Raw genomic sequence first — 26,966 nt, 5'->3', positions numbered from 1 at the left:
CTTACTTATCAAAGTTTTAACTTACTAGAGAATAATACTACACTCTATTACACTATGTAGGTATTGGCCGAATGATGCAAAGATATACCGACGATTCCAATTTTGATTCATAATTTATTATAAATAAATTTCACTTAGGCACTTTTTTATTTAATGTCATTAACGTACCTGCGGAAAAGTAGTTTATTGTAAATTGTTGTATGAGGACTGAGAATGGAAATTGATATCTAACATCCACAACATTTAACTAAAATATAATCTGATATACTGACCAGTTCAGAGGGACTCTGAATGCATCTGATTCATACCCATATATTGGGATAATTTAATTGTTGTTTACAGAATCAGCAGTCTGTGCCCCTCTTTGACAACACTAAAATTACTAACATTAACGCACCACCACGAACTCGCCTCACTATGACACTGTTTTGCAAAACAATCAGGCAATTTTGTTACAAGGGCAAGTTGTTTACTAAACTCTCACTTTATTCGTTTTCTCACTCTGCATTCAAAATTACGCTTCATTTGGTTTTAGTAATAAAAACTTTAAAGGAATAGTGATGATAAAACGTTGACAACCACAATTACGCAAGATATTCACTATAAAATCCTGTTGTTTACAGCGCGGGAGACCAATATAACCAACAAACGCACCGGCACTTACTTCAAGTGACTGACGCACTCATCCCCGTGTGTGTACTGAAGGAAATTCTATGCAGGCGAAAACATGAACCGGTTAGCACAGAGTTTCAGTAAGAAATTAAGTTAAACTAAAGCGGAAGTATCAATTTGTCTGTGGTTTATATGACGACGCTATGATTACCTCAGACTATAGCCTGTAGGGTGGGTTCGAATAGTTCGAATGATTAAAGAAAGAAGGAAAAACACAGCGACATCGGTCCTCACGAATTCACGGAACAAGAAACGATCAACAAACGTCGTAGCGAATCTCTTCTTGTCATCACCTAGCTACGCTACTTTGGAATCAACAACCTGTTTTCTTATTTCTCAGCCAAGGAGAATGGCTATGTGGCGAGAAACGCAATTATTCGTGCGATACTACCATTCAAAGGCTAGATAACCACTGGCCTTCGTTCGGATACGCTACGACTTATCAGAGTCCTTCATGATATTCACTTTCCATACTATAAAAGTTACGTTGTCCGTTTCACTACTCAGAGGCGTACAGAGGGAGGGAGATTCTTAGGCACATGCACATGGGTTCAAACTTGTAATATGTAATTCACCAAAGTAAGATATATTTTGTTTCCTGCTTTATTAAAATTCATAGGTTATGTCTTACGTAATGTGGGATAGGATTTGATTGCTGTGTTGAAATGTAGTCTTGTAGGTGGTCAATGAAGTTTCAGAGTTGCTGAAGGTGATACATTTCTTTGAAATGTAGATATCATCTGAAAACTACATTGAATCACAACCCAATGCCAAACGCAGAGGTAATATGTTCCTCTAAAATATTGGGAACACTGTAAAAGATGACAGAGACCACAACCAAACATTTTTAACACCATGAGAACTTTAAAATCTCATGTCTACAATATGCATGTAAATGATAAACTAAGAAGGGCACAGAAATAAGCAATGATGATTTATTTTAAGGAACCATTTCATAATCTTTGTTGAAGGAAGTGGCAACCATGTTGGACAACCAACTGCATCAATAACCTCATTTTTTTATATAAATATCTCCAATATTTGTTATATATGAAGTGGGAGAATATAAGGTTTTGGGAAGAGAAATGATGGTCTTATAAAATCACATTTTGTAAAATAAATTTACTTCAATATAACTTACAAGCAATAAAGTTTATTTGTAAATAGATAAAATTTGTAAATAAAATGCAATAAATCCGTCGGTCAAAGTTTCTGAACAATAGCCTCCACACTTGCGTAAGTGCCTGTGATAAATCCGATGACGCCAATCAAGATGAAGAAACCATCCTTCCACAGCACCCATTTGAAAGGGCCCAGCCCAGACTCCCAATGTGTAGCTATGTCCATGATAGCCGGGAAGAACAGGGCCAGCGCAGTGCTACTGACGGCACCCACCAGAGAGATGAACAGACTGAAGTGTGGAATTACTTCTGCTAGAATAACTGCATCAACACACAGAGATAATAAGATCTGGATTTGCTTCATCAAGAATAACTGCAACATTGAATTTTGAAAGGTAGGAACTATATCTTTGGGGCTCAAGATACTGCCCCTAACCTTAAATATCAAGTATGACTCTTACATACCTCTCTATTCATTATTCCTAATCACGCTGTCAGATGTAATCTGACACTAAACAAACCAAGAAGCTGATATAATGTCATAAAATCCTAAAGTAAATATAACATACTTACATGTTATGAGAACCAGAGAGCTACGGAAGATGATTTCAATTAGGGAGCTGTATTTGAAGGGGCCCCATCTCCTCTGAATGCGAGGCCAGAGGATCTCTATGGGAACATACATCTGCAGAGCATAGGAGAACAGGACACCCACAGAGATGGTCAACTGCACTGCTTGGGCCAGACTGGAGGGAAAAACGTTCCATGACAGATCTTCCACAATTTATCAATTGAGATTTGAATATAGGTTTGCTGATAAATGTGGTAAGATACAAACAAACTGATCGAATATAAATACAGTACAAAGAAGTGACCCAAGAAATGCAGACAGTGTAGAGGAAATTCATTGTAAGACCAAGGTGAAAATAAAAACAATAACAAATAAACAGTATACAGGGTATACACAAAAGAATGGTGCAACTGTGACTGGCGACTCATTTTTGGATATGTTGGAAAGCTGGTTGTTACCCCAACTGAATACCAATTATGACGATTACATTCTACAACTGGACGGAGCTCCCCCCCATTTTCACAGGAATGTACGAGTGCTTCTCAATCGTGTTCTTCCACGGCGCTGGATCGGACATGCTGCTGCAAACGGAGACGACAACCTTCTCTCTTGGCCACTCCGTTCGCCAGAACTTACACCGTGCGATTTCTTTCTTTGAGGGGTTCGTTAAAGACAGCGTTTATGTACCACCATTGCCCACTGCACTGCAGGCCATTACAGCGGACATGCTACACCAGGTCTGGGATGAGTTTGATTACCGTGTGGATGTGCGTCGTGTGACCCAGGGTGCACACATTGAAGGATTGTAATTAACGCATGAGAAACTTGGACAGTTGCCGCCGCTGACGGTGTATGTTGTGCCCGTGTAAGGCGAGAAATAAATTTTTTATTAACTTTTGAAACCGCACCATTCTTTTGTGTATATCCTGTATAACAAATGTAGTTTATATGTGGGGGTCCGCAGTGGCCTCGCGGTCTGAGGCGCGGGCCTTGTGTCGCTTGGTCGCTGGGACCGTGGGTTCGAATCCCACTCAAGCCATGGATGTTTGTCCGCGTTTTTCTGTGTTGTGCTGTCCTGTGTACAGGTAGAGGCATTGCGACGGGCCGATCCGTCGTCCAAGGAGTCCTACCGAATGTCTATAGATCAAAGCCAATGAAAAAGTTGGGACCCGCAGTGCTCAGGCACTTGAAGAACGGGTCGTTCCCAGTATCCAGTGTATGTGATCTGGCCTGGACTGGAACCAAATATGATCCATTGTCATAATGAATCACTAATCTCCTTAACACGCTGTCAGAACTTAAGAGTTTTATAACAGAAATTGACAACATAAATCAAGATATCTACAAGAAAAAATATGACAATTACAAATAAATTAAAAAAAATCTAAAATGTTTAATTAATGCAGGTGATACTATAATCTTAAAATAAACGAAAAATTGCAAAAAAAAAAAAGTAGAACATTAGCAGGTAAATGTGACAATTGTCATTTCAAATTAAATCAGTTCTAGAATTTATCTTATTGATGGAACATGGTGCAAAAGTGTATAATATTTAATGAAAATTAAAAGCAATAAAATGAAGTTGTGTGTACAGAAAATGTCAAAATATTGTTGAGTAACTGTCCTGGGCATTAGTTATTTCTGCAGGGAGTAGCAGAATGACACTCAGAATTCTATTTTACCGAACATCAAACAAACTTCACATTTATGTTTGAATACATAACTAATGTTTTGCGGCTGGAGTTAATAAAACTCTGTTGAGTGTGATACGCCATCTGCAAATTGACTGGAATATCCACATTTTCTTTCCCACAACTAAGAGGACCATAAAACAACCAGTGATCAACAATCTTGGCCAATGATCATTTTTAGACTTGAGGTTCTCACAGCGGTGAGTATGAAGATTTCCGTCTTCTGGGTTGTTGCGCTGTGTAGTCTGGTCGATATTAACCAACGTTTCGGAGGTCATACTGCCTCCGTCATCAGGGCGATGAATCGCTCTGATGACGGAGGCAGTATGACCTCTGAAACGTTGGTTGACATCGACCAGACTACACAGCGCAACAACCCAGAAGACAGAAATCTTCATACTCATCGCCCTGATGACGGAGGCAGTATAACCTCTGAAACGTTGGTTAACATCGACCAGACTACACAGCGCAACAACCCAGAAGACAGAAATCTTCATACTAAGAATCGCCCTGATGACGGAGGCAGTATGACCTCCGAAACGTTGGCTAACATCGACCAGACTACACAGCGCAACAACCCAGAAGACAGAAATCTTCATACTAAGAATCGCCCTGATGACGGAGGCAGTATGACCTCTGAAACGTTGGTTAACATCAACCAGACTACACAGCGCAACAACCCAGAAGACGGAAATCATCATCATTTTTAGACTTCACAACTTACATGTCTTCTTGTGGCAAGTTGAGAGTGAGGCTTCCTTCTACGCTGTCTCCATACTTGAGGTAACCAAGAAACCCGACTGTTACAATTAAGCATGTCACAATGGTCATACCGATGTTGAGAACACCAAATGGTCTTGTGAACTGATCATGTTGTTTCATTTCACTCTGCAGGGGCAGCACCTGTACTCAGACACACATAAACAAGAGCGCTTGTAATGGCAGATCTTGGCTTATACTGTGAAGCTGTTCATTAACCATGTTTCTTGAATGTTTATACCACTCTCAGTACATGAGCAGTTATTAAAGCAAGATTTCTAGTAACCAGGGTTCGGTTTCTCGCCAGTTATACAGTTTTTGGTAAGATTAGCTGTAAAATATTTTCAAAGACAGGTAAAAATAACAAAAATTAACAAAGCTACATTTTAGATTATTAAATAAACACAAAGTACTTCAATATAACTTGTGCATTACAACTACTCGCACATTAACAGAAAACTGTTTATATTATTATAGATTATAATAATATTCCTTTGACATTTGTTAAAGTCGTACTACATTATACTGGTTTGTGTAATGTACAAAGTATTCTCTCCCTTGCTACTCCTGTTGAATTAAATTATTAAAATTAAATTAATAGGCTGTCAGTCATTAATATGTTTTATACACATTTTAACTATATCAGTGACACCCTTCAAATTTAAATTGTACTGTCGTCATGTCCTGCATTCAACACGTACTTGTCTCAGACTAATGTTGCACATTTAATATTTTCTGCGTCTCATACTGCATAGAATGGTACACGATTTCTTAAAATAATTTAACAAAATATGTTACAAATTGAGACACATTTTAAAAATAAATTATCTTGAAGATAGGCATCAATAATATTTCTTAAAATTTAATTTTGAATGTTGAAGAACCCATTCACCCTTTACTAAATGATCATGACAAATCAGTGAACTTCCTCCCACTTACGCCACTAAAACCAAGTGGTTAACTGTGAGTACCATCTGCTTTAATAACCCATAACTCTGTATTTTTGTTCATGGACGATATTTTGTATGATTTTGAAAACAAGAAACAGTCATCTCCTTAAACAACATAAACCAACTGATCTTTGTGATGAAGATATGTTGTTTCCCTTCAGGTAAGAAGCAAATCTGTAAGTAGCATTTGGATGAGCGTTGACCTTGAAAAGTGAAAAAAATTCATTCTGCTTCCATTCTACCAAACTGTATACTGTGAAGCATGTTTAATATGTCAAGATAATAATGAAGAATATAAAACATTAAAAAAAAGTACAAAATTTAACTTACTGATGGGATGAAATTGGTTTTCTTCAGCTTTGTTCAGAATTATATATATAAGCAAATTAGAATTTTTGTGTGAATTCATCAATTGAAGCTAAAAGCCTTTTTTCTAAGTTATATCTGCTATTTATGTGTAGAATATATTTAATGTTTCACAAATAAGAAAAATACATGATCCTCAGAATTGCCCAATTTGTGTAAATCATTTCTGTGCGGGACCAATGAATAGTAACTGTTTCACTACATAAGATAAAAAAATCGCCCACAAAATGCTAAATTCCATTACATATCAGGAATACACAAATAAACCTTATTACACAGATTTAGTATTCACCACTTCCATTACGTCATACTTAAAAGCTTGCATACCAGATTCAGAATGACCATATTTTGTTTTAATACTTTACATACCATACGGGATAGCTCAGTCAGTATAGTCACTAGCTACGGGATGGACGATTGGGGTTTGAACCCTATATGGGAGCGGAGGATTTTTCCTCTAGCCTCTGCGTCCAGACCGGCTCTGGGGCCCGCCCAGCCTTCTCTACAATGGGTACCGGGGGTCCTTTCCCGGTGGTAAAGCCAGCCGAGGCGTGATGCTGACCACTCACCCCATCTAGTGCCGAGGTCAAGGAAGAGAGGAGCTATACCTCCGCTCCCCCCAAGCGCCTTTACGGCATGTAGCGGGACAAACTTTACTTTTACTTTACGTACCAATCCAATGCCTTCAAAAGCATAGATGGCAGTGCCAAAGAAGAGAGGAATCTTTGACCACGGTGCAATGTAGTCCCTCGTGGAAGGTGTCGGGAGTTCCTGGCTGATATAGTACAATGTGACAGCAATACCAACTGTCATGAAAACATTGGCAAACAGAGATACAGGCACGAGGTACTTGAGGTCTCGGATCCAACATGAGAGCATGATGGGTAAGAGGAGGATCAGCATGTGGATGTGAATGTCCAGCTCCACATTGTAATGGTCCATCACCTGTAACCAAACAGTAACGCATCAGGTAAGTTTCTGAGACGCGAGTATTATCGGTTTCGATACAAACAATTTCTTTGAGATTTATTGCCTGAAGTCGACACTGCTAATCTCAAACTTCCTTGAAATAAACCTTTTCAGGTTTTCCCTTAGAAGACAACTGTTCTGTCCCGTTAGTAGTCAATTGTCCTGCTTAAGAAGGATTTGGGGTTTTTATGCCAGTGAGTAGAAAGATGTGCTTATGTCCTGGGAAACGAAAATTTTAAGGCAGATTTTTGGTCCAATATGTGGCAATGACTTATGAATATCAAGCTGGAGAAGCTGATCAAAAGCTGAGATATTGTAGCTGTAATAAAGGCAGAAAGGATAGAATGGCTTGGACACATACTCCGAATGAGTGACGATAGAGGACGTAAGATGATCATCAATAGTAAACCTCCTGGTAAATTAAAAAAAGGAAGACCGAAACTCCGGTGGGTCAAAGACGTGGAATCTGATCTTAAACAGGTGGGCAATAAGAGGCTGGAGAAGAAAAGCACAGAATAGGGTAGACTGGGCATCGATCGCAAGAGAAGCCAAGGCTACACTTAAAGGGCCATAGTTCTAAAGAAGAAGAAGTGTAGAAAGATGGCTGTCTTCTGGTTTGTAATACTGTGTAGTCTGGCAGAAGTTTACCAAAGTTTCAGAGGTCCTTGCTGACTTTATCATCAGGGTGATGAGTCACCCTTATGGCAGAGCCAAGGTGCTACAACCTAAAACACAGCCATCTTAATTGTCAAGTAGTGAACAACTGAATTGGTAAGAATGACTGCAAGTTTCTCCAATTTCAAACACATATCTCAAGCTTTAAATCTGTAATTTATCCCAAGCAATAAAACATTCACCCGCTCCACCAGAAAATTAACTTACAAAAAAGCTGATTTACCTTCTTCACATTATCAGAGATAAAAACGAAGTATACACAGCAAAAGCCCATTTGGGTTACGCATAGGAAGATGTTGATCCACAATCTGCAACAAGAAGTATTAACAATGACTGAACAGAGAATCTCATGCAAGCAACAGTAATGTAAAAAATGGTACTAGAGGTACAAAATATGCCTATGACTCATTGAATTTGGTTTACACATGAAATTAGTTATGCTACTTAAAACATGCTTAAATAAGACCCAGAGAAGTCTTTACAGACAAACACTTATCTGACGAATTTCCTATTTAGATTAACACTCTGTTAAACATTTTTTAGAATATTAAAAATCCCATGGATGTCACAGATTCAACAACTTTTTGTAACTGGTATTCCTTTTATTTATTCCAGACCTTATAATTTAGAGAACACGGAGGGATCATGTGGATAACGTTACAAGCTAAGAACATCTTTAAGTGCCTTTCGTGGAAGAGGCAGCTAAAAATAATGATTTTAATTGTTGGCCATTCTGAATTTACTAAAGCAAATTTCTTCTGATCATATTGCAGAGGAATGTGCAGCTAATGTTCAGTAAATTTCAATTAACGGGCGGATAAAGAATCTACGTTTCTTTCAACTTACACAGTTTGGAAGAGAAAATTGTCTCACACATATTTTTTTGAACACCATATGGATATGTTGTAAGTTATCATTTTCCTTTTCCTGGAACAGTGCAGAAAAATCTTTCTTGAGTTTCATATTCCACAGGCAACAGAAAAATTGGACTCTGAGCAGATAACCAAGGTATTTGTTTTGTATGTTCTGTCAGATATATTAACCTGAAGCTTCTCTGTCTGCTGGTCGTGCTTCATCGCTGCGTTTAAAGAAAAAAAAGACGTGCCTCAATTCCACAAAGTACAAAAATAGAGAAGGAATAGCTCCTGAGCCTCAACTTCGCTTATTTTAAATAAAAGGGACTACCTGCTCTCCTAACCTCAATTCCGAATTTTGTGGGTTAAAAAGATAAAATTCCTTCAGAAATTCAATTAAGCGAATTTTATTTTAGAGAAATGGAACTGCTTTCTGAGCCTCAATTACACAACTACAAAATCCTCAAACCAAACGCTGCAAAGTAATACAAAGAATCTATATCACAGAACAAAAAACCTGACGTAATTAGCAATACTCCAAGGTCTCACCTCACTGTTTTTGCCCATTTTCGTAGTTGTGGAGGCCCTGCTTTGAAGGATAATTCTACTGTCTCCGCAAATGTTGGGAGAACTGGACTTCCCGTTCTTTTCTGCAGCTCTTTGGCTCCAGTAAGCTGAAAGAATTGAATAAAACCTTAGACATAACTGTTTCCATGGTGAACTCGTTTCACGTATCAGAAGAGAACAGACTCTTGGCGTTAGGTCACCTTGAATGCACATCACACAATACAATTTAGGAAACTTAAACACATGGTGTAACAGTTCTTGTGCGTTTACACTGTCAATGTATACATTTTCAATTCGAGAATGTGACATTTTAATGTGTGCTTACAAATAACCCGAAAGGGCAGAGTCGACACGTTTACGTGGGTAGAAAGTGCACCGAGTATAAAACGTGTCTCATTTTTCTCTATACGGCAGGATTAACTTTAATTCGAAATACTTTACTCTCTGACAAATAACTAGCGAGTTACGATCGATTTGCAGGCAACAAGAATGAAAATAGGTCTTCATGCAATGCGTCCATTACTACGCTTCGGTATGGTAATAGGCCTATAGAATTCACAATATAAAATCTGTTCGGAGGTTCACGAGTTGTAATATGCGGACAGACCGTGATGTAGGTTTATAATAAACATAATTTAACATGCTATGTTATACAGTCAAACCAACGATTTGTACGACGACCCCTTTTTAAAAATAAAATAAAGATGGCTATTTGATTTCGGTTTATCCTCCAGCGGGGTTGAATTTAACCGATAGGTACCAAGACAAAATCACCCTGATAACGTTTAGTGTAGATTTCAATACGAAATTTAATTTAAATCCGGTCAGAAGTTTCAGAGACAAGGAGAGGTTGTGTTGTCCATTACGCATCTGTAGCGCATTTTGTTTAAAGAAAGGATTATAGTCGTACTGTGTTCACGTAAATGTAAAAGTCCCTGGTGCTGAATCACGCACCACGAAATGGAGATAAACCTTCACACATTAGTAACCTCGGTACTAGATGGAGGCTGGTAGTTAACTCGACCCTTCAAACCTTTCTCCCAGAGCAAATAACCTCGATATCCACTGGACATCAGGCTGGGTTGGTCCCAGATGTGATGAAAAATATCTTGAGCTGCTAAGAACTGAACTCCTGTCGTCCAACCAGCAACGTCGTCATTATACTGACTCAAGAATCCTGTCTCTTACTGTATTTAAGTGCTTTTCATATTGTCTTTGTTTTTAATTATGATAAAACGAAACCATAATATCGACCTGATGATGGAGGCAGTAAGGACCTCTAAAACATCCACAAATATCTACCGGACTACACTGAGAAATATCGCAGAATACAGAAATCTTCTGATGTTAAAGAATTAGATTTACCTTTGACTATTTCCTAAATCTAAATATGAGGCAATGCAGTTAATCTAATAGCCGTATTGTGATAAGTAATCTTCACGAATCAATCAAGGATTATTTATGACTTCCAGAATTGCTAGGTTGTCAGTGTTTAGGTCAAGGTATTAAACCGAAGTTTATCTGATTCAAGCGACCATGAAGTCACCTGCTTCATTCTCCTGTCTTGTACGGGGTCAAGGAACACACGCATTGCGTGAAGGAAACAAACTCTCAAGGATTTATTGCGTTATGAATAAATTATCCGAATCTATTCTACACAATACTAAAGAATTCAGTCCCTACTGCAAAGAAGGCACTCACAATTACAAATACCAATTTGTTGAGGCTGTTTAACGAATAATCCTCGCTTCACTGACAACTACACGAACCCATAATTTAATTCTTAAAGCAGACTGTGCATATAATTACCACTGGTCTTTAAATGAATATTATTAAAACTCAGTAAGTCAGCCACCGAACGTGAATTAATTTATATTCATTTCCCACCAATATATTAATGTAAATTGGCCACGACAATTTGTCCAAAACTCTTGCCTATTCAACATTCGTAATGGCCTTTTTAATCTCATTGGCGGTAGGGAAACAACTGGGGTCACAGTGGAGCCTGGGCGGTCTAGAACAGCGAACCGGAACATTTTTCACTATCGGAGCGTCACAAAATGGATTAATTAGTATCTTCACCACGTAATCCATTTAATCCAACGCTGTAAGTTAGAAGGTAATATATGCAGCCGACAGAGCGTCTTTAAATTATCTACAAATTAATTAATGGTGCCGTGGATTCTACAAAATCAATCCATTTTTCATTCTTTAATTTAACCCCATAACAAAACATATTCAGGGAGGACCTTCACTCAGCCTACAATTTCTTTTTCATTTCGTTGAAGTCCCAGTATTGTTCGGTGTAGCGAGAATCTTGGGCGACAACTGTTGTTACCGGGAGTCATCCTCTTACCTCGGCTGCCTTTTTAAATTGTGCTGACGAGGGCAAGACTATTAACTTCCAATTGTATTTGTTATGATTGGACTATTTACGTAGCATCGCAGTAACGTGAAGAATTTCGTCAGAACATTTCACAAAATGAAAAGAAAATAGGACAAGGCCACGACTTAGCCAATATTTGGTAATCAAAACAGCAGAAGTGTCTCAAAATTAAGGTCAGGTTAAATTATTGCTACACAACTGTTCAAAAATATTCCGTTTTCTAGTCTCCAACATAAACACGTAAACATTAAAATATTTTTAAGATGGTATAGTTGCGTCATATTGTGAAAATATATATTTAATTAAGAATATAAATAAAGATATTAATAACTTGGGATCGAAATTAGTTTTAAGTGTTATGAAACAGTAGACTGATGAGAATTTATAGCCTACAATAACTGTCAGGGACGGTTAGTAAAGTTTCATTTACAAATGTATGTAAAATTTGTAGGTTATGGCACACCTGTTACAATGGAACTTTGTTGATGAACTTGGAATATTGTTCACAGGTAATGTCGCGCTCGGCAAGGACGCCAGCAATTCGTTTCCTAACGTTAACCTCTGACTTTATTCATTTGGGGACGCATACCAAAGTGTTGGACATAAAATGGACGTTCGAGCCTTTAAATATGGAAAGTGACAATGAATCAGACGAAATTTCGGACGTGGGATATTCGTATATGGCCGTGTGATGTAACCGGAAACTATAAATGTCAAGATTCAAGGACAAGACAATAGTCTAATTGCCACACAGCCCGCACAAATATAAGGTGTTAACGGCACATCCCACATCACGCAAGTCAACTGCCAACAGATTTGACTTGTTTCATCCGTAGTCATGTCATGTCCGTTCATCTAATGCTTTGAACTTGGAAGTGGTTTTTTTGATTAATTGGAATGTAGGCTTATTAACCCTTTGAAGCCGAAGATCGTCTGAATATTATTTATGAATTCAGTCCGTACCGCGAAGAAAACACTACACCTCACCATTACGAAAATCAGCTGGTTAACCCTTTGAAGCCGAAGCTCGTCTTCATAATATTTACGAATCCAGACCGTACCGCGAAGAAAACACTTCACTTAACCATTAGAAGTCGAATCAGGCGGTACCACATAAGATTTAACAAAAGAACAACCCGGTCAAAGCCTTAATAATCTGTCCTTAAGCGATTCTTTTACAGACCAAATAATTAAATTCATAGTGGGCAGATCCCGTTCTCTCACTTTTCCAAAAACTGCTCACAGGATTTCGATTAGATTAGCAACTACCTTCTTCAGGAGTGGGACGTTCTTGTTAACGGGGTTAGCACGCCTAACATTGAAAAACGAAAAAATAAATTGTGCTGTTTTACTTTCGCGGATCAGCGGTATTCATACGCTGGAAAACAGCAGAATGAAAAAGATGATTCTCTAACTGTAAATCGAACATTTCGATAGAAAGAGCATCATTTTAATATATTTTAAATATTTTAAATGTTAATTGTAGTAATATTATTTTGATATTTTAATATTTAATAAAATATTTTATTGTGATTAGACGGTTAAAATTAAACAATTATAATCATCACAATATGACGCAATATTATCATCTCAGAATCGATCAGTTAAAATTCATTGGTGCTTGAGATCGAGGTGATTGTAACAACGCTGTTTCCTTAAAAAATCGCATTGCCTTTACAATCTAGAAAGGTAACAGTGGACATATTTTTAGAATAAAATATAGTGGAGCCTCTCATCTACGTTTGTAGTTAAGAAAGTCTTGGTGTCCAGGCTAGAAGTTCAACTTGCCGTCTATTTGGCCAATCTGTTGCAATAAGCTGTTTGTAAAACAAACATTTTCCTCTGTATGGGTTAACATTCTTTTCCTTCTCATTCTAAAATAAAATGGGCTACAATTCAATGACGAAGCCACATTTACATAACCCTTTTTCGTCCCTAAAGTAATACCATGTATTTTAGAAGCATTCTATGTAATTCTATCTTATACCCAAAGATTGCGACACATACGCACGTCCTTCGCTGCTTGTACACCGCGATTTATTTATGTTCATTCGGTGATCGGTCCCGCTGGAGATCTTGATAGCGAATGCTTACCAACATATGCTGACAGTAGACACAGATGATCGATAGAAGAAGCGAGACAACTGGCCCTGCGATGAGACCTGCGTTGCGGAACGCGTCCCCCATGGCGTACAACCCCGAGCCGATGTTCCCTTTCAAGAGGTGTATAAGCGTCTCTAGAAACCTTCGTGTAGGGCCACGAAGCAAGGACAGTCATTATTATCTGACTGAAACGTGAGCACGGCAACATTTTCACAAATGGATATAACAAAAAAAAAACAGTTCAAGAAACAACAAATGTAGAACGGAAATTCGCATTTTGCAATCAGCAACGCCTTTAAAGATGGTACAGCTCCAGCTTAGTCCAGGAAGGTAACGCTGGAAAGGAGACGAGATGCCACTTCGTGAGGAAAGGCACAGAATTCCAAGAAGCTCTGTCACGAAATTGAATGATTCAAGGTCACGGAAGGACTTAAACTCCCCCCCCCCCCTCTTTCCGCGCCCGTATTGCACGAAATCTCTAAGGCTCCAAGTCACAAGTTGTAAGCTTTGCTACGCCTTGAGTTATGACCTTACTACACTCGTCCGGGCTCAGCCGTTCGTCTCTGTTACCTTGAAGCATGACGGAAACTACAAATATATAAAATTCTCAGATATCTGCCATGTTTCCTCACGTCGGTGGACAATTTTCTTATCTCAGAATTTATTAGAATACAGGTTTTATAGTATAGAGAATACATTTTTAAATCAAGTATAGAATTTTAATGTTCTCACGGCCACAGAGACACTCCACCTTAAGTTACGGAGTCAAAGTGTTGATTTGAATGCTATTATAAAATAAGACAACAAAATATGTTAGAACAATATAGATTAGTTACCAGTACGAGCTTGTGTTTTTATACAAATACGTTCGTATTTTACAATGAAACTATTTTATCATTGCAAGAAAGTGTCAAGCAAGTTCTGAAGGAACAACACTGAGGCAACATGGAAGAATTTTGACGGCACTTACGAAGTGGGGTGTTGAACTCTGCCATAGCCTTCAACCATATGGGGAGGACCCAGGGCACCTTTACCATCTTCCACAGAGAGAATGTTGCATTTTGATGACGTCACGTTACTACAAAACATTTCAAAATAAACTAATGAAATTAAACACACAAGAGCACTGAGAAACATCATAAGTATATTTCAGTATACTCCAAAAAAAATTGTCAAATCAACAAAATGTTTTTTTTAAAAAAATAAAAATAAAATACTTGCACATGTTTGATGCTGTCGTATACCGAAGCCAAGAGACAACGGATGTCTATAGTTTCAAGTCAAAACTTTTACCTAAACCTGATGGCACAAGATAGCGTTGAAATAACAGCGACTGATATAAAAAGTACCAAAACATCTTCCACGCCATTCTGTAACTGGACACGAGGCCAAAACATGGGAGTCCCAAAAGTTATGCAACTCACAGTTCAACGTGGTTACGTTTATTATACATATTAGATAATAATTACTTATTAAAGCTATAATTAAAACACTCAACGAAAGTATCTGCCGTGCTGTTGTAGGCAAAACTCAGTCCGTTTCAACATATCAATACGTAGAAACACTGCGAACAGAGGCGTTGCTGATTTTATTTGGTAAAGTAACAACAGGAAAGTGCACCAGACACTGATTTCGAAAATAATATGAAACAATAAACACACACACACACACACACACACACTGAAATGTTAGAAACGGCATAATGCTTCTTACACAAACAGCTGATTACAAAGCAACGAATCACCGACATTTTACAGTAAGATGAGTCCAGTGTTGCCACTCGGCACGACAAATTGAAATTCCTCTGTCACGCCAACTAAATATTTACCTTTAAACTTTGGATTGTGACTTTTGGTATATGCCTACCAACAGAATGAGTCAGAGGTCCTGTCGCCATTTTAAGTCATATCCATCCCTTTCACTCTCTTCGAACGGCGACCTTAAAACCCGTTAACATTACGGAGTGTTTTGTGATTTCCCCAAGTCCTATTAGGATATTGTCTGGATAACAGTAGTTTAGTGTCCTGTTTATAGTTTTATAAACAGCGCAATTGTGAAGTGAACTCTTTATGTTTTATTTCAGACTTGACGATAGGATAATCCGACCCTTCCACCAGAGTTCATGATCCCAAGAAATAACTAAACTAACTAACTAACTAACTAACTAACTAGATGGCTTACCGAACCCGAAGGTTCATCACCGAATTAAACAAAGCCCTCCACCAGACCCTGTCCTGGGCCAACAAAATCCAGTCTCCTTCGACTCCTATCTCCCATAGATCCCGCCTGAGATTATCCTCCCATCTACGTCTAGGTCTCCCCAGCGGTCTCTTCCCCTCAGGCTTCCCAAATAGTGGACCCAACCAACTAGATGGCTTACCGAACCCGAAGGTTCATCACCGAATTAACCAAAGCCCTTCACCAGACCCTGTCCTGGGCCAACAAAATCCAGTCTCCTTCAACTCCTATCTCCCATAGATCCCACCTGAGATTATCCTCCCATCTACGTCTAGGTCTCTCCAGAGGTCTCTTCCCCTCAGGCTTCCCAAATAGTGGACCCAACCAACTAGATGGCTTACCGAACCCGAAGGTTCATCACCGAATTAAACAAAGCCCTCCACCAGACCCTGTCCTGGGCCAACAAAATCCAGTCTCCTTCGACTCCTATCTCCCATAGATCCCGCCTGAGATTATCCTCCCATCTACGTCTAGGTCTCCCCAGCGGTCTCTTCCCCTCAGGCTTCCCAAATAGTGGACCCAACCAACTAGATGGCTTACCGAACCCGAAGGTTCATCACCGAATTAACCAAAGCCCTTCACCAGACCCTGTCCTGGGCCAACAAAATCCAGTCTCCTTCAACTCCTATCTCCCATAGATCCCGCCTGAGATTATCCTCCCATCTACGTCTAGGTCTCCCCAGCGGTCTCTTCCCCTCAGGCTTCCCAAATAGTGGACCCAACCAACTAGATGGCTTACCGAACCCGAAGGTTCATCACCGAATTAACCAAAGCCCTTCACCAGACCCTGTCCTGGGCCAACAAAATCCAGTCTCCTTCGACTCCTATCTCCCATAGATCCCACCTGAGATTATCCTCCCATCTACGTCTAGGTCTCCCCAGCGGTATCTTTCCCTCAGGCTTCCCAAATAGTGGACCCAACCAACTAGATGGCTTACCGAACCCGAAGGTTCATCACCGAATTAACCAAAGCCCTTCACCAGACCCTGTCCTGGGCCAACAAAATCCAGTCTCCTTCAACTCCTATCTCCCATAGATCCCACCTGAGATTATCCTCCCATCTACGTCTAGGTCTCTCCAGAGGTCTCTTCCCCTCAGGCTTCCCAAATAGTGGACCCAACCAACCAGATGGCTTAGGGAACCCGAAGGTTCATCACCGAATTAACCAAAGCTCTGTCCTGGGCCAACAAAATCCAGTCTCCTTCGACTCCTATCTCCCATAGATCCCGCCTGACAAAGAAATAACTATATAAATACACAAATTATAAACTCTCATTACCTTGAAATAGGCCCATTTCAACGATCAGCAGAAACACATTATATTTCTAGCTTAAAATATCAAGAGACGGTGGGACACGTGTCTTTTAACTAACGCCACATCGTGATGATATACAGCGAATAAGAACCGATTTAAAATGGATTCTCGTAGCATGTGAAGTGATAATCATTTTTAAGCTACAAATAACGTCTGAAGTTCATTAATTTCCACTAAAAATATTACAAATCTCAAATCGTCTTTTGCATGCGTTTGTTTACTTATTAACAGAGTCTGTATTCCATCAGCTGTCAATAACATAGTTCAATCTGATAATTTTATTGGAACTGACATTGGTTAAATATCTCTCTCATGAATATATCCGCTCAGTTATAAGACACTGGTTCACGAAACGTCATAAAAATGTCTCTGTAGAATTGTAGTGGAAAAGTACACGATTCGAACGTCTTCCGGATTAGTCTGTCTTTACCCATTATGTGGTATATAAACAGAGGGGAAATTTAATCTCCTCCACAATCACAATCATGTCTTCATAAGCATCATAGCAAAAAGGAAATAACAAAAGACTGCCACATTTGTAACCAAGCGTGAAGGTGAACATATGGGAGTGACGTCATAGCAGAAAATTTCCATTTGGGTTAAAACATTGTTTCAGGATGTACTTCGCCCACATTATAAACTGACAAGACGTCGGTCACGTGGTTTTAAATTAATACCGTTTTAGTCTAGTTTAGTATGAGAAAAGTTGTGTAACGCTTCTCTATCCGTATCAGCGGTTGAAATTTTTAAAACAGATTTTTATTAATGTAACAACGATTTCGCCGAAATTTTATACGATGCATTTCATACGACTTAAAACCAGTGTTACTGCACAGGATTCTAACATTTCGTACCTAGACGAACATACCCAGAATATTTAAACATTTCGAAGTAGAATAAAAATTTCCTTGGATATTATCCATCGTCTAGTAAATATAAAACGTAAAACGACGTTTCGGAGATGGGACTCTATGTCCGTCTTCAGGTTCCTACACAGTTGGGCCCACTAGATAGAGCTAATCCCTATCTCCGGACCTTTCTTGGATATTATCCATCGTCTAGTAAATATAAAACGTAAAACGACGTTTCGGAGATGGGACTCTATCTCCGTCTTCAGGTTCCTACACAGTTGGGCCCACTAGATAGAGCTAATCCCTATCTCCGGACCTTTCTTGGATATTATCCATCGTCTAGTAAATATAAAACGTAAAAACGACGTTTCGGAGATGGGACTCTATCTCCGTCTTCAGGTTCATACACAGTTGGGCCCACTAGATAGAGCTAATCCCTATCTCCGGACTATTTCCTTGGATATTATCCATCGTCTAGTAAATATAAAACGTAAAACGACGTTTCGGAGATGGGACTCTATCTCCGTCTTCAGGTTCCTACACAGTTGGGCCCACTAGATAGAGCTAATCCCTATCTCCGGACTTTTTCCTTGGATATTATCCATCGTCTAGTAAATATAAAACGTAAAACGACGTTTCGGAGATGTGTAGGAACCTGAAGACGGAGATAGAGTCCCATCTCCGAAACGTCGTTTTATATTTACTAGACGATGGATAATATCCAAGAAAATTTTTATTCAATTGACTCTTCACCATCGTCAAGAATTTTTAGATTTGATTTCGAAGTAATTCTCAAAACGAATGAAAACTGCAAACCAGTGCCTGAACGCTATACAATTCCTTGTATCGTGACAGTGGGACGAGTCGACACATGACACATTTATTTACTTTCCTGTATATTTCCAGGAATTAAAGCGAGAAGCCGAGAATAGGGACAACTGGAGAGCTCTTTTTGGGCAGAGCAATGGACCTGTCGTAAGACAGAACACTTAATAATAATAATATTATTATTATAATTACGCCGTTCTGCGGGGTGTTACTTTATCCTTCCAGCACGAGTGCTTGGTACTTGGAAGCCCCAGGTTTAAATTTTTCCTCTAGCCTCTTCGTCGAAACCGGTTCTGGGGTCAAGCCAGCCTCCTATCCAAAGGGTACCTGGGTCTTTCCCTGGGGTAAAACACGGCCGATGCGTGATGCTGACCACTCACCCCCATCTAGTGCCGAGGTTGAAAATGAGTAGGAGCTATACCACCTCTCCCCCCCAAGCGCCTGCATGGTGTGTAACAGGATGATTTTTTTGGCTTTGTATATATATCGTACAATTACCACCTGAAGAGATAGAAATTTGCTGGGGACGTCATACACCTCAGTAAGACTTCAGAACCAATCAAAGGTTTTCAGATTGAATTATTGAAGAGACGGGGATAACCTCAATACGATAACCACTTTGGCAAAATATAGAAAAAATATTTCTTGGTTACAACGTAATCTTAGAATCATAATACATTTTGAAGAGTGATACTAGGGAAATGTAGGTCACAAGTTAAGATAATACGGGATTTTTATTTTATTTATTTAGTGTTCTGTCTGACGACAGGTCCATATGAACAGGATCCTTCCATCCTTTTCTCTTCTCGGACTGGGACCTGTTCATATACGTTCTTGGCAGATCATCCAGAAGTGGTTTGCCATTGCCTTCTTCTGTGTGTGAATGGAGTAATTGTTGGGATGCCACGGAGGAAAACTCCGTGTTGCCTAGACCACGGCCTTGCCCAACACAAGTTATAAATTCGAACCCGAGACCCCAGGATTACAAGGCCAGCGTTCTAACCGCTGGACCACCTCATCTTATTATTATTTAGTGTTCTGTCTGACGACAGGTCCATATGAACAGGATCCTTCCATCCTTTTCTCGGACTGGGACCTGTTCATATACGTTCTTGGCAGATGATCCAGAAGTGGTTTGCCATTGCCTTCTTCTGTGTGTGAATGGAGTAATTGTTGGGATGCCACGGAGGAAAACTCCGTGTTGCCTAGACCACGGCCTTGCCCAACACAAGTTATAAATTCGGGCACCGCCGGGAATCGAACCCGAGACCCCAGGATTACAAGGCCAGCGTTCTAACCGCTAGACCAATAGAATCAAAATAAGCACATAACTGAACAATATTCTCCGTTGACAATCCTGTGAGAGGTTAAATGAGGATCAGGTTTAGACTGTAGATTAAGAAGAACCTGGAAACGTTAATTAGTTTCATTTTCGTAAAAAGATACGTAAAAAGCAAGGTTAAATCTCAGCCCAAAATCAATAAAATATTTATTTTTCGGATTGTAAAAAAACAAATTTCAGCCACAGACCTACCTTAACGACGACGTGGGATCCACATGCGTCATCTCTGTGTGACTGTCCCTTTCGTATCTTTCCACTGGCACGTTCGTCTTGCCCATTTTAATCTATAAACAAAAACGTCTCATTTAGTCACTGGCACATGACACAGGACTGAGCCCCCTTGTCACAAAGTTTCTTGTGCCGAACTTCACTAATGCAATCATTTTCATGTTTCTTCCAATTTATTTCCGAATACATGAGAAAACTGATAACTGTTGTTGAACTGTGCAAAAAGATGGAAATACATTTCCTGAAGAAGGAATCATTACATCCTCCGAAACGATTTTGGACACAGTGCAACACCCAAAATATTTAGCGGTGAATATAAAGCATCATTATATTACGCTTAAAAATTTTGATCTATTTTGACTGTATTTTGGAGTATCAGCCTGTGGCTGGAAAAATCATTTGGAAGCCAGGATCCTGAATTAGATCCAGTTCTGTTCTGTTGCGTCGCGTCGCGTCGAAGTAGGACCGGGAATCACAAGAATTTTATCTATTGAATTTTTTATCGTCTTATGATATTAACTTAAGTGCGTCTGCAAGACTAAAGAATCTTCGATAAGATCAAACAATAGACATTGTGTCGCGCTGATTACCTTCATGATTTAAAGCGATTCTCAAAATAAACATTTCATAGGTTAGCTTCTAAATCTGAAATTTGATTTTGTGCTCTCTGTATTATATACAACGGAATCGACCATTACTGTTTAAGACTCGCAATCTTAGATCGCTCCAAGATTGAAATCCTGATGTCCAACCCACTCGTATCATAATCTACGTCTTTGTGTGCTGAGTTGTCCTGTGCAGACAGAGGACGTCATGCGATGGACAAATCCCCCCGTCCGTGGAGTCCAATGTCTAAAAGATTCATAGTTTCACAAGTTAATATTAAATTGGAACAGACCAGGAGGCCTAATTTACAAAAACGAAGAAAATTTAATTGGTCGTTTCTCTAACAATGTTTAAATAATTATCATGAAACTAAGCTGCATGTTTGATACAATTAGCAATTACCGTTCAGGGAAAAATTAAATACATAAACACGAATATGTATTGAATAAAAATTTCCTTGGATATTATCCATAGTCTAGTAAATATAAAACGTAAAACGACGTTTCGGAGATGGGACTCTTTATCTAGTGGGCCCAACTGTGTAGGAACCTGAAGACGGAGATAGAGTTCCATCTCCGAAACGTCGTTTTTTACGTTTTATATTTACTAGACGATGGATAATACCCAAGGAAATTTTTATTCAATTGACTCTTCACCATCGTCAAGAAGTTTTAGATTTGATATACGAATATGTATAACAATTATTTATTTTAATCCGTCTGATCACAATATAATTTTTATTTAAAATTTCTTATAATTAAGATAATAAAATATTTATGTAATATTAAATATGTAATCGATTGATCGATTTACATGTAAATCGATCAATCGATATTGAACATGAATGATATTTTATTATGTAAATCGATCAATCGATATTGAACATGAATGATATTTTATTATGTAAATCGATCAATCGATATGGAACATGAATGATATTTTATTATCTTAATTATAAGAAATTTTAAATAACAATTATATTGTGATCAGACGGATTAAAATAAATAATTGTTATAATATTCACAATAAGACGCAATTACACTATCTTACGAAAATGTATGTTATGTATGTACATAAGTTATCGCATTACACCGAAATATGAACCAATAATTAATGTTTATTTGCAAACGGCTTTCAAGGATTATATACCTTTCGTAAAAGGAGAGATGCACATAGTAAATGCCACTGACGTTGTTTCAGTTTATGAACACACAATTTTGTTTATTAACCACAACTGTGGCACATGTAAGGGACAGAGCCCGAGGTTGCATCTGTGTGCCAATACCGCTAACACATGAAAACAATAACACAGGATAATTGTATTTATCAATTATTAATTTCAAGGTCTGTAAGCACACTGTTTTTGTAGAATTATTCGGTTTATCACAGTGCATATAAACACCTGCCTTCGGAAGACATCCTCACACTCATTTTTATATTAGATCAATTTTAACACCATCGTCCGATCCATGGCTACGTATATCAAATTATCAATTCCTGTTTACCAAAAGAACATTTGTCAGGTGTTTCTAATTTCCTTTCATGTATACTATTTATTACACCTGTCTTCTCATTATGAAACATTCATTAGAGATTTCTAATTCGCTCGCCCACCTCAAGATATTCTCAGCATTCATTTTATATATTACAGACCAAATTTCACATCAATATAAAACAGGTCAGAATATGAAGTTTTGGAGACTCGGGTCTCCAAAAAGTTGGTTTCGAAATCAGCATTGAGTAGACGTTTATTCGCCTTGAAAGTTTAAAATCTTGCAGATCGAATTATGCTTTGGTAAGTCAAATACTCGAATAGACATGACGCAAAATACGACCGCAAAGTGAATTAATCTTCGTCAAATTTACACACTTCTCAGTACGAAGGAGGAAATTGGTCTGTCTTTCGTAACCACGGCGGGAAATGAAGACACGTGCGTATATAGCTCACGTGACGTAGAGGGTGATCATCTTCCACTACCACGAATCAACTCTAAAAACGGATAACCCATTTCAAAAGGACTTAATTTTTGGAGAATTTTTACGAAAAAATCATCAATCACGATCAATTTACATTCAAATCGGAAAATTCTAACGATTACTTCATTTATTATTTTTATTTAGTGTTCTGTCTGACGACAGGTCCATATTAACAGGATCCTTCCATCCTTTTCTCGGACTGGGACCTGTTCATATACGTTCTTGGCAGATGATCCAGAAGTGGTTTGCCATTGCCTTCTTCTGTGTGTGAATGGAGTAATTGTTGGGATGCCACGGAGGAAAACTCCGTGGTGCCTAGACCACGGCCTTGCCCAACACAAGTTATAAATTCGGGCACCGCCGGGAATCGAACCCGGTACCCCAGGATACTTCATATAAGGTCATAAATGCTTTTTAAGCTCATTTCAGATACCTGATAAAACTTTTTCCAGTCATAACAACATCAACTTTGTCACTCAGTAACCGCATTTTTAAACATCGCTACGCTTGTTTCATATTCAGTAGGTCTTGGGTTCAAATCTTGGCCCGGGGATCGCCTATTCTAACTAATACCTTTCGTGGATTTTCTCAGTCCCTACAAGCAAATACCGAGATAGTACCTTCAACTAAGCCACGGACGTTTCATTTCACGGGTTTTTAAAACTAATTATTAACTAACATCCTGACATTCGACGCAATATGAGCTGAGGTCATTAGACAAACACGGATTCTAGGCCTAGTTTATGATACGTTTCGCCATTCTTCGGGCACTGTTGTTGTTGTTGTTGTTGCAAAAACAGCACGAACAGAATCTTGAATCAAAACAATTCATATCACAAATGGCACAAGAATTTCACGCCAATTCTATACATAATGTACGAGGTGCGATCGGAAAGTCTCAAGACTGTGCGTATAAAAACCCGTACACTTATCTCAGGTATTAAATTCATCCATCACCCTCGAAGTAGTTCCCCTGGGAGTGAACACAACGATCCCAGCGCCGCTGCCAAGCCTGGAAGCATCCCTGGAAATCTTTCTTTGTCAGCCTGTCAAGCACCATCTGCGATTCTGCCTGAATCTCTTGCCAAAGACTCGCCAAAACGGCTACGGAAACCTATGAAATGCTAAAGCAAGCGTTTGGGGAGTCCACAATGGGTCGTGCACAAACTTTTGTGTGGCATTCACGTTTTAAAAATGGCCGAACCTCTGTCGATGATGACGAGCGTTCGAGCACAACGCCCGAAAATGTTACGAAGATTCGGCAGGCCATTCACCAAGATCGACGTCGTACCATCAACGACTTGTGCGACATTGTTGGGATAGGCTATGGGACCTGTCAGCTGATTCTAAAGGAAGAACTCCACATGCGACGCATCCTGTCTGAGGACCAGAAGCAGAATCGACTTCTCGTTTGTCAGGAGCTCAAAGATCTTGCAAGAACCGACCCCAACTTCCTTTCTAAGCTCCGTGTGACTTCTTCCTCTTCCCAAAGATGAAAATTCAGCTAAAGGGAAGGAGATTTGAGACGATAGAAGAGATTCAGGCAGAATCGCAGATGGTGCTTGACAGGCTGACAAAGAAAGATTTCCAGGGATGCTTCCAGGCTTGGCAGCGGCGCTGGGATCGTTGTGTTCACTCCCAGGGGAACTACTTCGAGGGTGATGGATGAATTTAATACCTGAGATAAGTGTACGGGTTTTTATACGCGCAGTCTTGAAACTTTCCGATCGCACCTCGTATATGATTAGACATGTTATTTTTGATGTAAAACGTGTTACCATGAACGAATGTGACGTATCTTCTATTTACTGACAGAGTTAATTTAGTATATTCTAACTTCATTACAACAAACAGCAAAGCGATTTATAAAAAAAAAAACAGCAAGAAAATTTTGTCTCAGAATAAATATACAATATTTTGCGGCCAAAATCTGGATCAGTATTAACTACGAATGGTTTGAAAACATAAGAAAATACAAATCTCTTGGGACAATATTATAAATTAAAATAACTTGGAAATAAAGATTAACACACACACAGCCTTTTAAAATATCACTCTGTTTTAAAAGTTTCTGAAGAACCTATTAACACTGTTGAAAAGTTCTATGCATTTTAAAACAGCCCAAAAGTCAGGAGACTTTTCTCACACACGAATCTCAAAAATATTTTGACTTCCCTGCGACAATATGTCTTCGCACAGCACGAATTCCTCTGTTCATACAACAAATGCATATTATTCGATGAATGGCAGACTAACGATTCTGATCGACTTAAGCGGTTAATGCCTGACACGGGATCATCGCCATCGAAGGCCACCTAGTAAAGACCGACGAGGAAGCTTTCTTGACGAATTTAAAGGTACTATTCCGGTAAGCGACTGGGGAAAACAAAAGAAAACTGTCAGGATGGATGGGACAAGAGGCGTGCATCGGGTATTGGTTGGGAAGCCCGAGGGGAAGAGACCTCTGGGAAGACTTAGACGTAGATGGGAGGATAATCTCTGGCGGGATCTATGGGAGATAGGAGTTGAAGGAGAATGGATTTTGTTGGCCCAGGACAGAGCTTTGGTTAATTCGGTGATGAACCTTCGGGTTCCGTAAGCCATCTAGTTGGTTGGGTCCACTATTTGGGAAGCCTGAGGGAAAGAGACCTCTGGGGAGACCTAGACGTAGATGGGAGGATAATCTCAGGCCGGATCTATGGGAGATAGGAGTTGAAGGAGACTGGATTTTGTTGGCCCAGGACAGAGCTTTGGTTAATTCGGTGATGAACCTTCGGGTTCGGTAAGCCATCTGGTTGGTTGGGTCCACTATTTGGGAAGCCTGAGGGAAAGAGACCTCTGGGGAGACCTAGACGTAGATGGGAGGATAATCTCAGGCCGGATCTATGGGAGATAGGAGTTGAAGGAGACTGGATTTTGTTGGCCCAGGACAGGGCTTTGGTTAATTCGGTGATGAACCTTCGGGTTCGGTAAGCCATCTGGTTGGTTGGGTCCACTATTTGGGAAGCCTGAGGGAAAGAGACCTCTGGGGAGACCTAGACGTAGATGGGAGGATAATCTCTGGCGAGATCTATGGGAGATAGGAGTTGAAGGAGACTGGATTTTGTTGGCCCAGGACAGAGCTTTGCTTAATTCGGGGATGAACATTCGGCTTCGGTAAGACATCTAGTTAGTTAGTTAGTTATGACTACACACTGGTTCCTGGTACGCTTCCCACAGTGAAGGTCAACATTATGCTACAGAATTTTCCTGCAAGAGCTATCACGGGCGAGTTTAAACTGGTAACATACTCAAAACCTGTTTTCTTTAGCAATGTCTTTCCTTGAGATTTATGTTCTTAATGTGCGACACATCTCAGTCTATTTTAAATCTATAGCTGAATAAAGGAACTGTTAGCATTTAAGATAAAATCTTGCTGAATTTCAGTTAAGTTTCAAAACAAATGTCACCGTCCGATAGGTTATCCTTGGTTTTTGTTTCGCACGTTCCTTATCCTCGAAACGTAGACGTTGAAAAATAAATTTCACTGTTCCAAATACATACGGCAATTGGTAGTCTTTATTCAATATAGCGGGGAAAAATATTTCTCCAATTTTTTTTTTCAAGTATATAAATAATACGCTTATGCTCGTCCCCCCCCCCAAAAAAACATTTAATTTACCACAGATAAAAGTGTAACGAAAATGAACATTACAATAAAATATAGTAAATAAATTCTGCATAAAAACTGAAAGCACACGACTACCTTTTAGTAGTTTGCTGCAACAGAGTCTTCAACCCCGTTTTTAATGTTTTCCTTTTACCACTACACAGACTGAAAGCTTTAAAAGCACGCACGAATCCGCTAGACGATCCTCGCTGGACCACCGCCAGAACAACACTGGTTTCTCGCACAAC

The 26,966-nt window shown here is 39.2% G+C and overlaps 2 protein-coding genes and 1 long non-coding RNA gene across 11 annotated transcripts in view; 1 reads left to right on the top strand and 2 right to left on the bottom strand.

The window, feature by feature from the left end:
* ClC-c (chloride channel protein 3) overlaps positions 1 to 798 on the bottom strand; it is a 41,840-nt gene extending 41,042 nt beyond the window's left edge. For 4 of the 6 annotated variants that reach the window (XM_087360997.1, XM_087361013.1, XM_087361016.1 and 1 more), the window contains exon 1: positions 273 to 627. The gene's annotated coding sequence lies outside the window, so the exon portion shown is untranslated. Of the gene's footprint in view, positions 1 to 168; positions 628 to 664 lie in introns of those variants that run through there. The other 2 variants (XM_087361007.1, XM_087361003.1) reach the window with 2 other exon arrangements.
* LOC147874885 (uncharacterized) overlaps positions 1 to 3,828 on the top strand; it is an 8,811-nt gene extending 4,983 nt beyond the window's left edge. The window contains exon 2 of the long non-coding RNA XR_015538764.1: positions 624 to 3,828. This is a non-coding gene — a long non-coding RNA (uncharacterized LOC147874885). The remainder of the gene's footprint in view (positions 1 to 623) is intronic.
* On the bottom strand, positions 1,775 to 26,966 carry LOC110827940 (proton-coupled amino acid transporter-like protein acs). Of its 4 annotated transcripts, XM_087361081.1 has the most exons (10): positions 26,815 to 26,966; positions 20,451 to 20,542; positions 14,655 to 14,762; positions 13,676 to 13,826; positions 9,178 to 9,302; positions 7,998 to 8,082; positions 6,803 to 7,075; positions 4,780 to 4,958; positions 2,367 to 2,539; positions 1,775 to 2,114 (listed from the first exon to the last, which is right to left on the bottom strand). In XM_087361081.1, exons 2-10 carry the CDS (start codon positions 20,534 to 20,536, stop codon positions 1,876 to 1,878), a joined length of 1,419 nt encoding a protein of 472 aa, XP_087217207.1. In that variant the 5' UTR covers positions 20,537 to 20,542; positions 26,815 to 26,966; the 3' UTR covers positions 1,775 to 1,875. The 4 variants fall into 4 exon arrangements, with proteins under 4 accessions (XP_087217207.1, XP_087217199.1, XP_087217215.1 ...); XM_087361073.1 differs by lacking the exons at positions 20,451 to 20,542; positions 26,815 to 26,966 and adding an exon at positions 14,978 to 15,390; XM_087361089.1 differs by lacking the exons at positions 20,451 to 20,542; positions 26,815 to 26,966 and adding an exon at positions 14,906 to 15,388.

This window comes from Zootermopsis nevadensis, unplaced genomic scaffold (assembly GCF_977971745.1).
Source record: "Zootermopsis nevadensis isolate Lab colony 2312 unplaced genomic scaffold, Znev_1.0 Znev_ptg000003l, whole genome shotgun sequence".
NCBI classification, from domain to species: Eukaryota; Metazoa; Arthropoda; class Insecta; order Blattodea; family Termopsidae; genus Zootermopsis; species Zootermopsis nevadensis.
The sequence above is the reverse complement of the archived record's forward strand: the minus strand, read 5'-3'. Positions and strand labels throughout refer to the sequence as shown.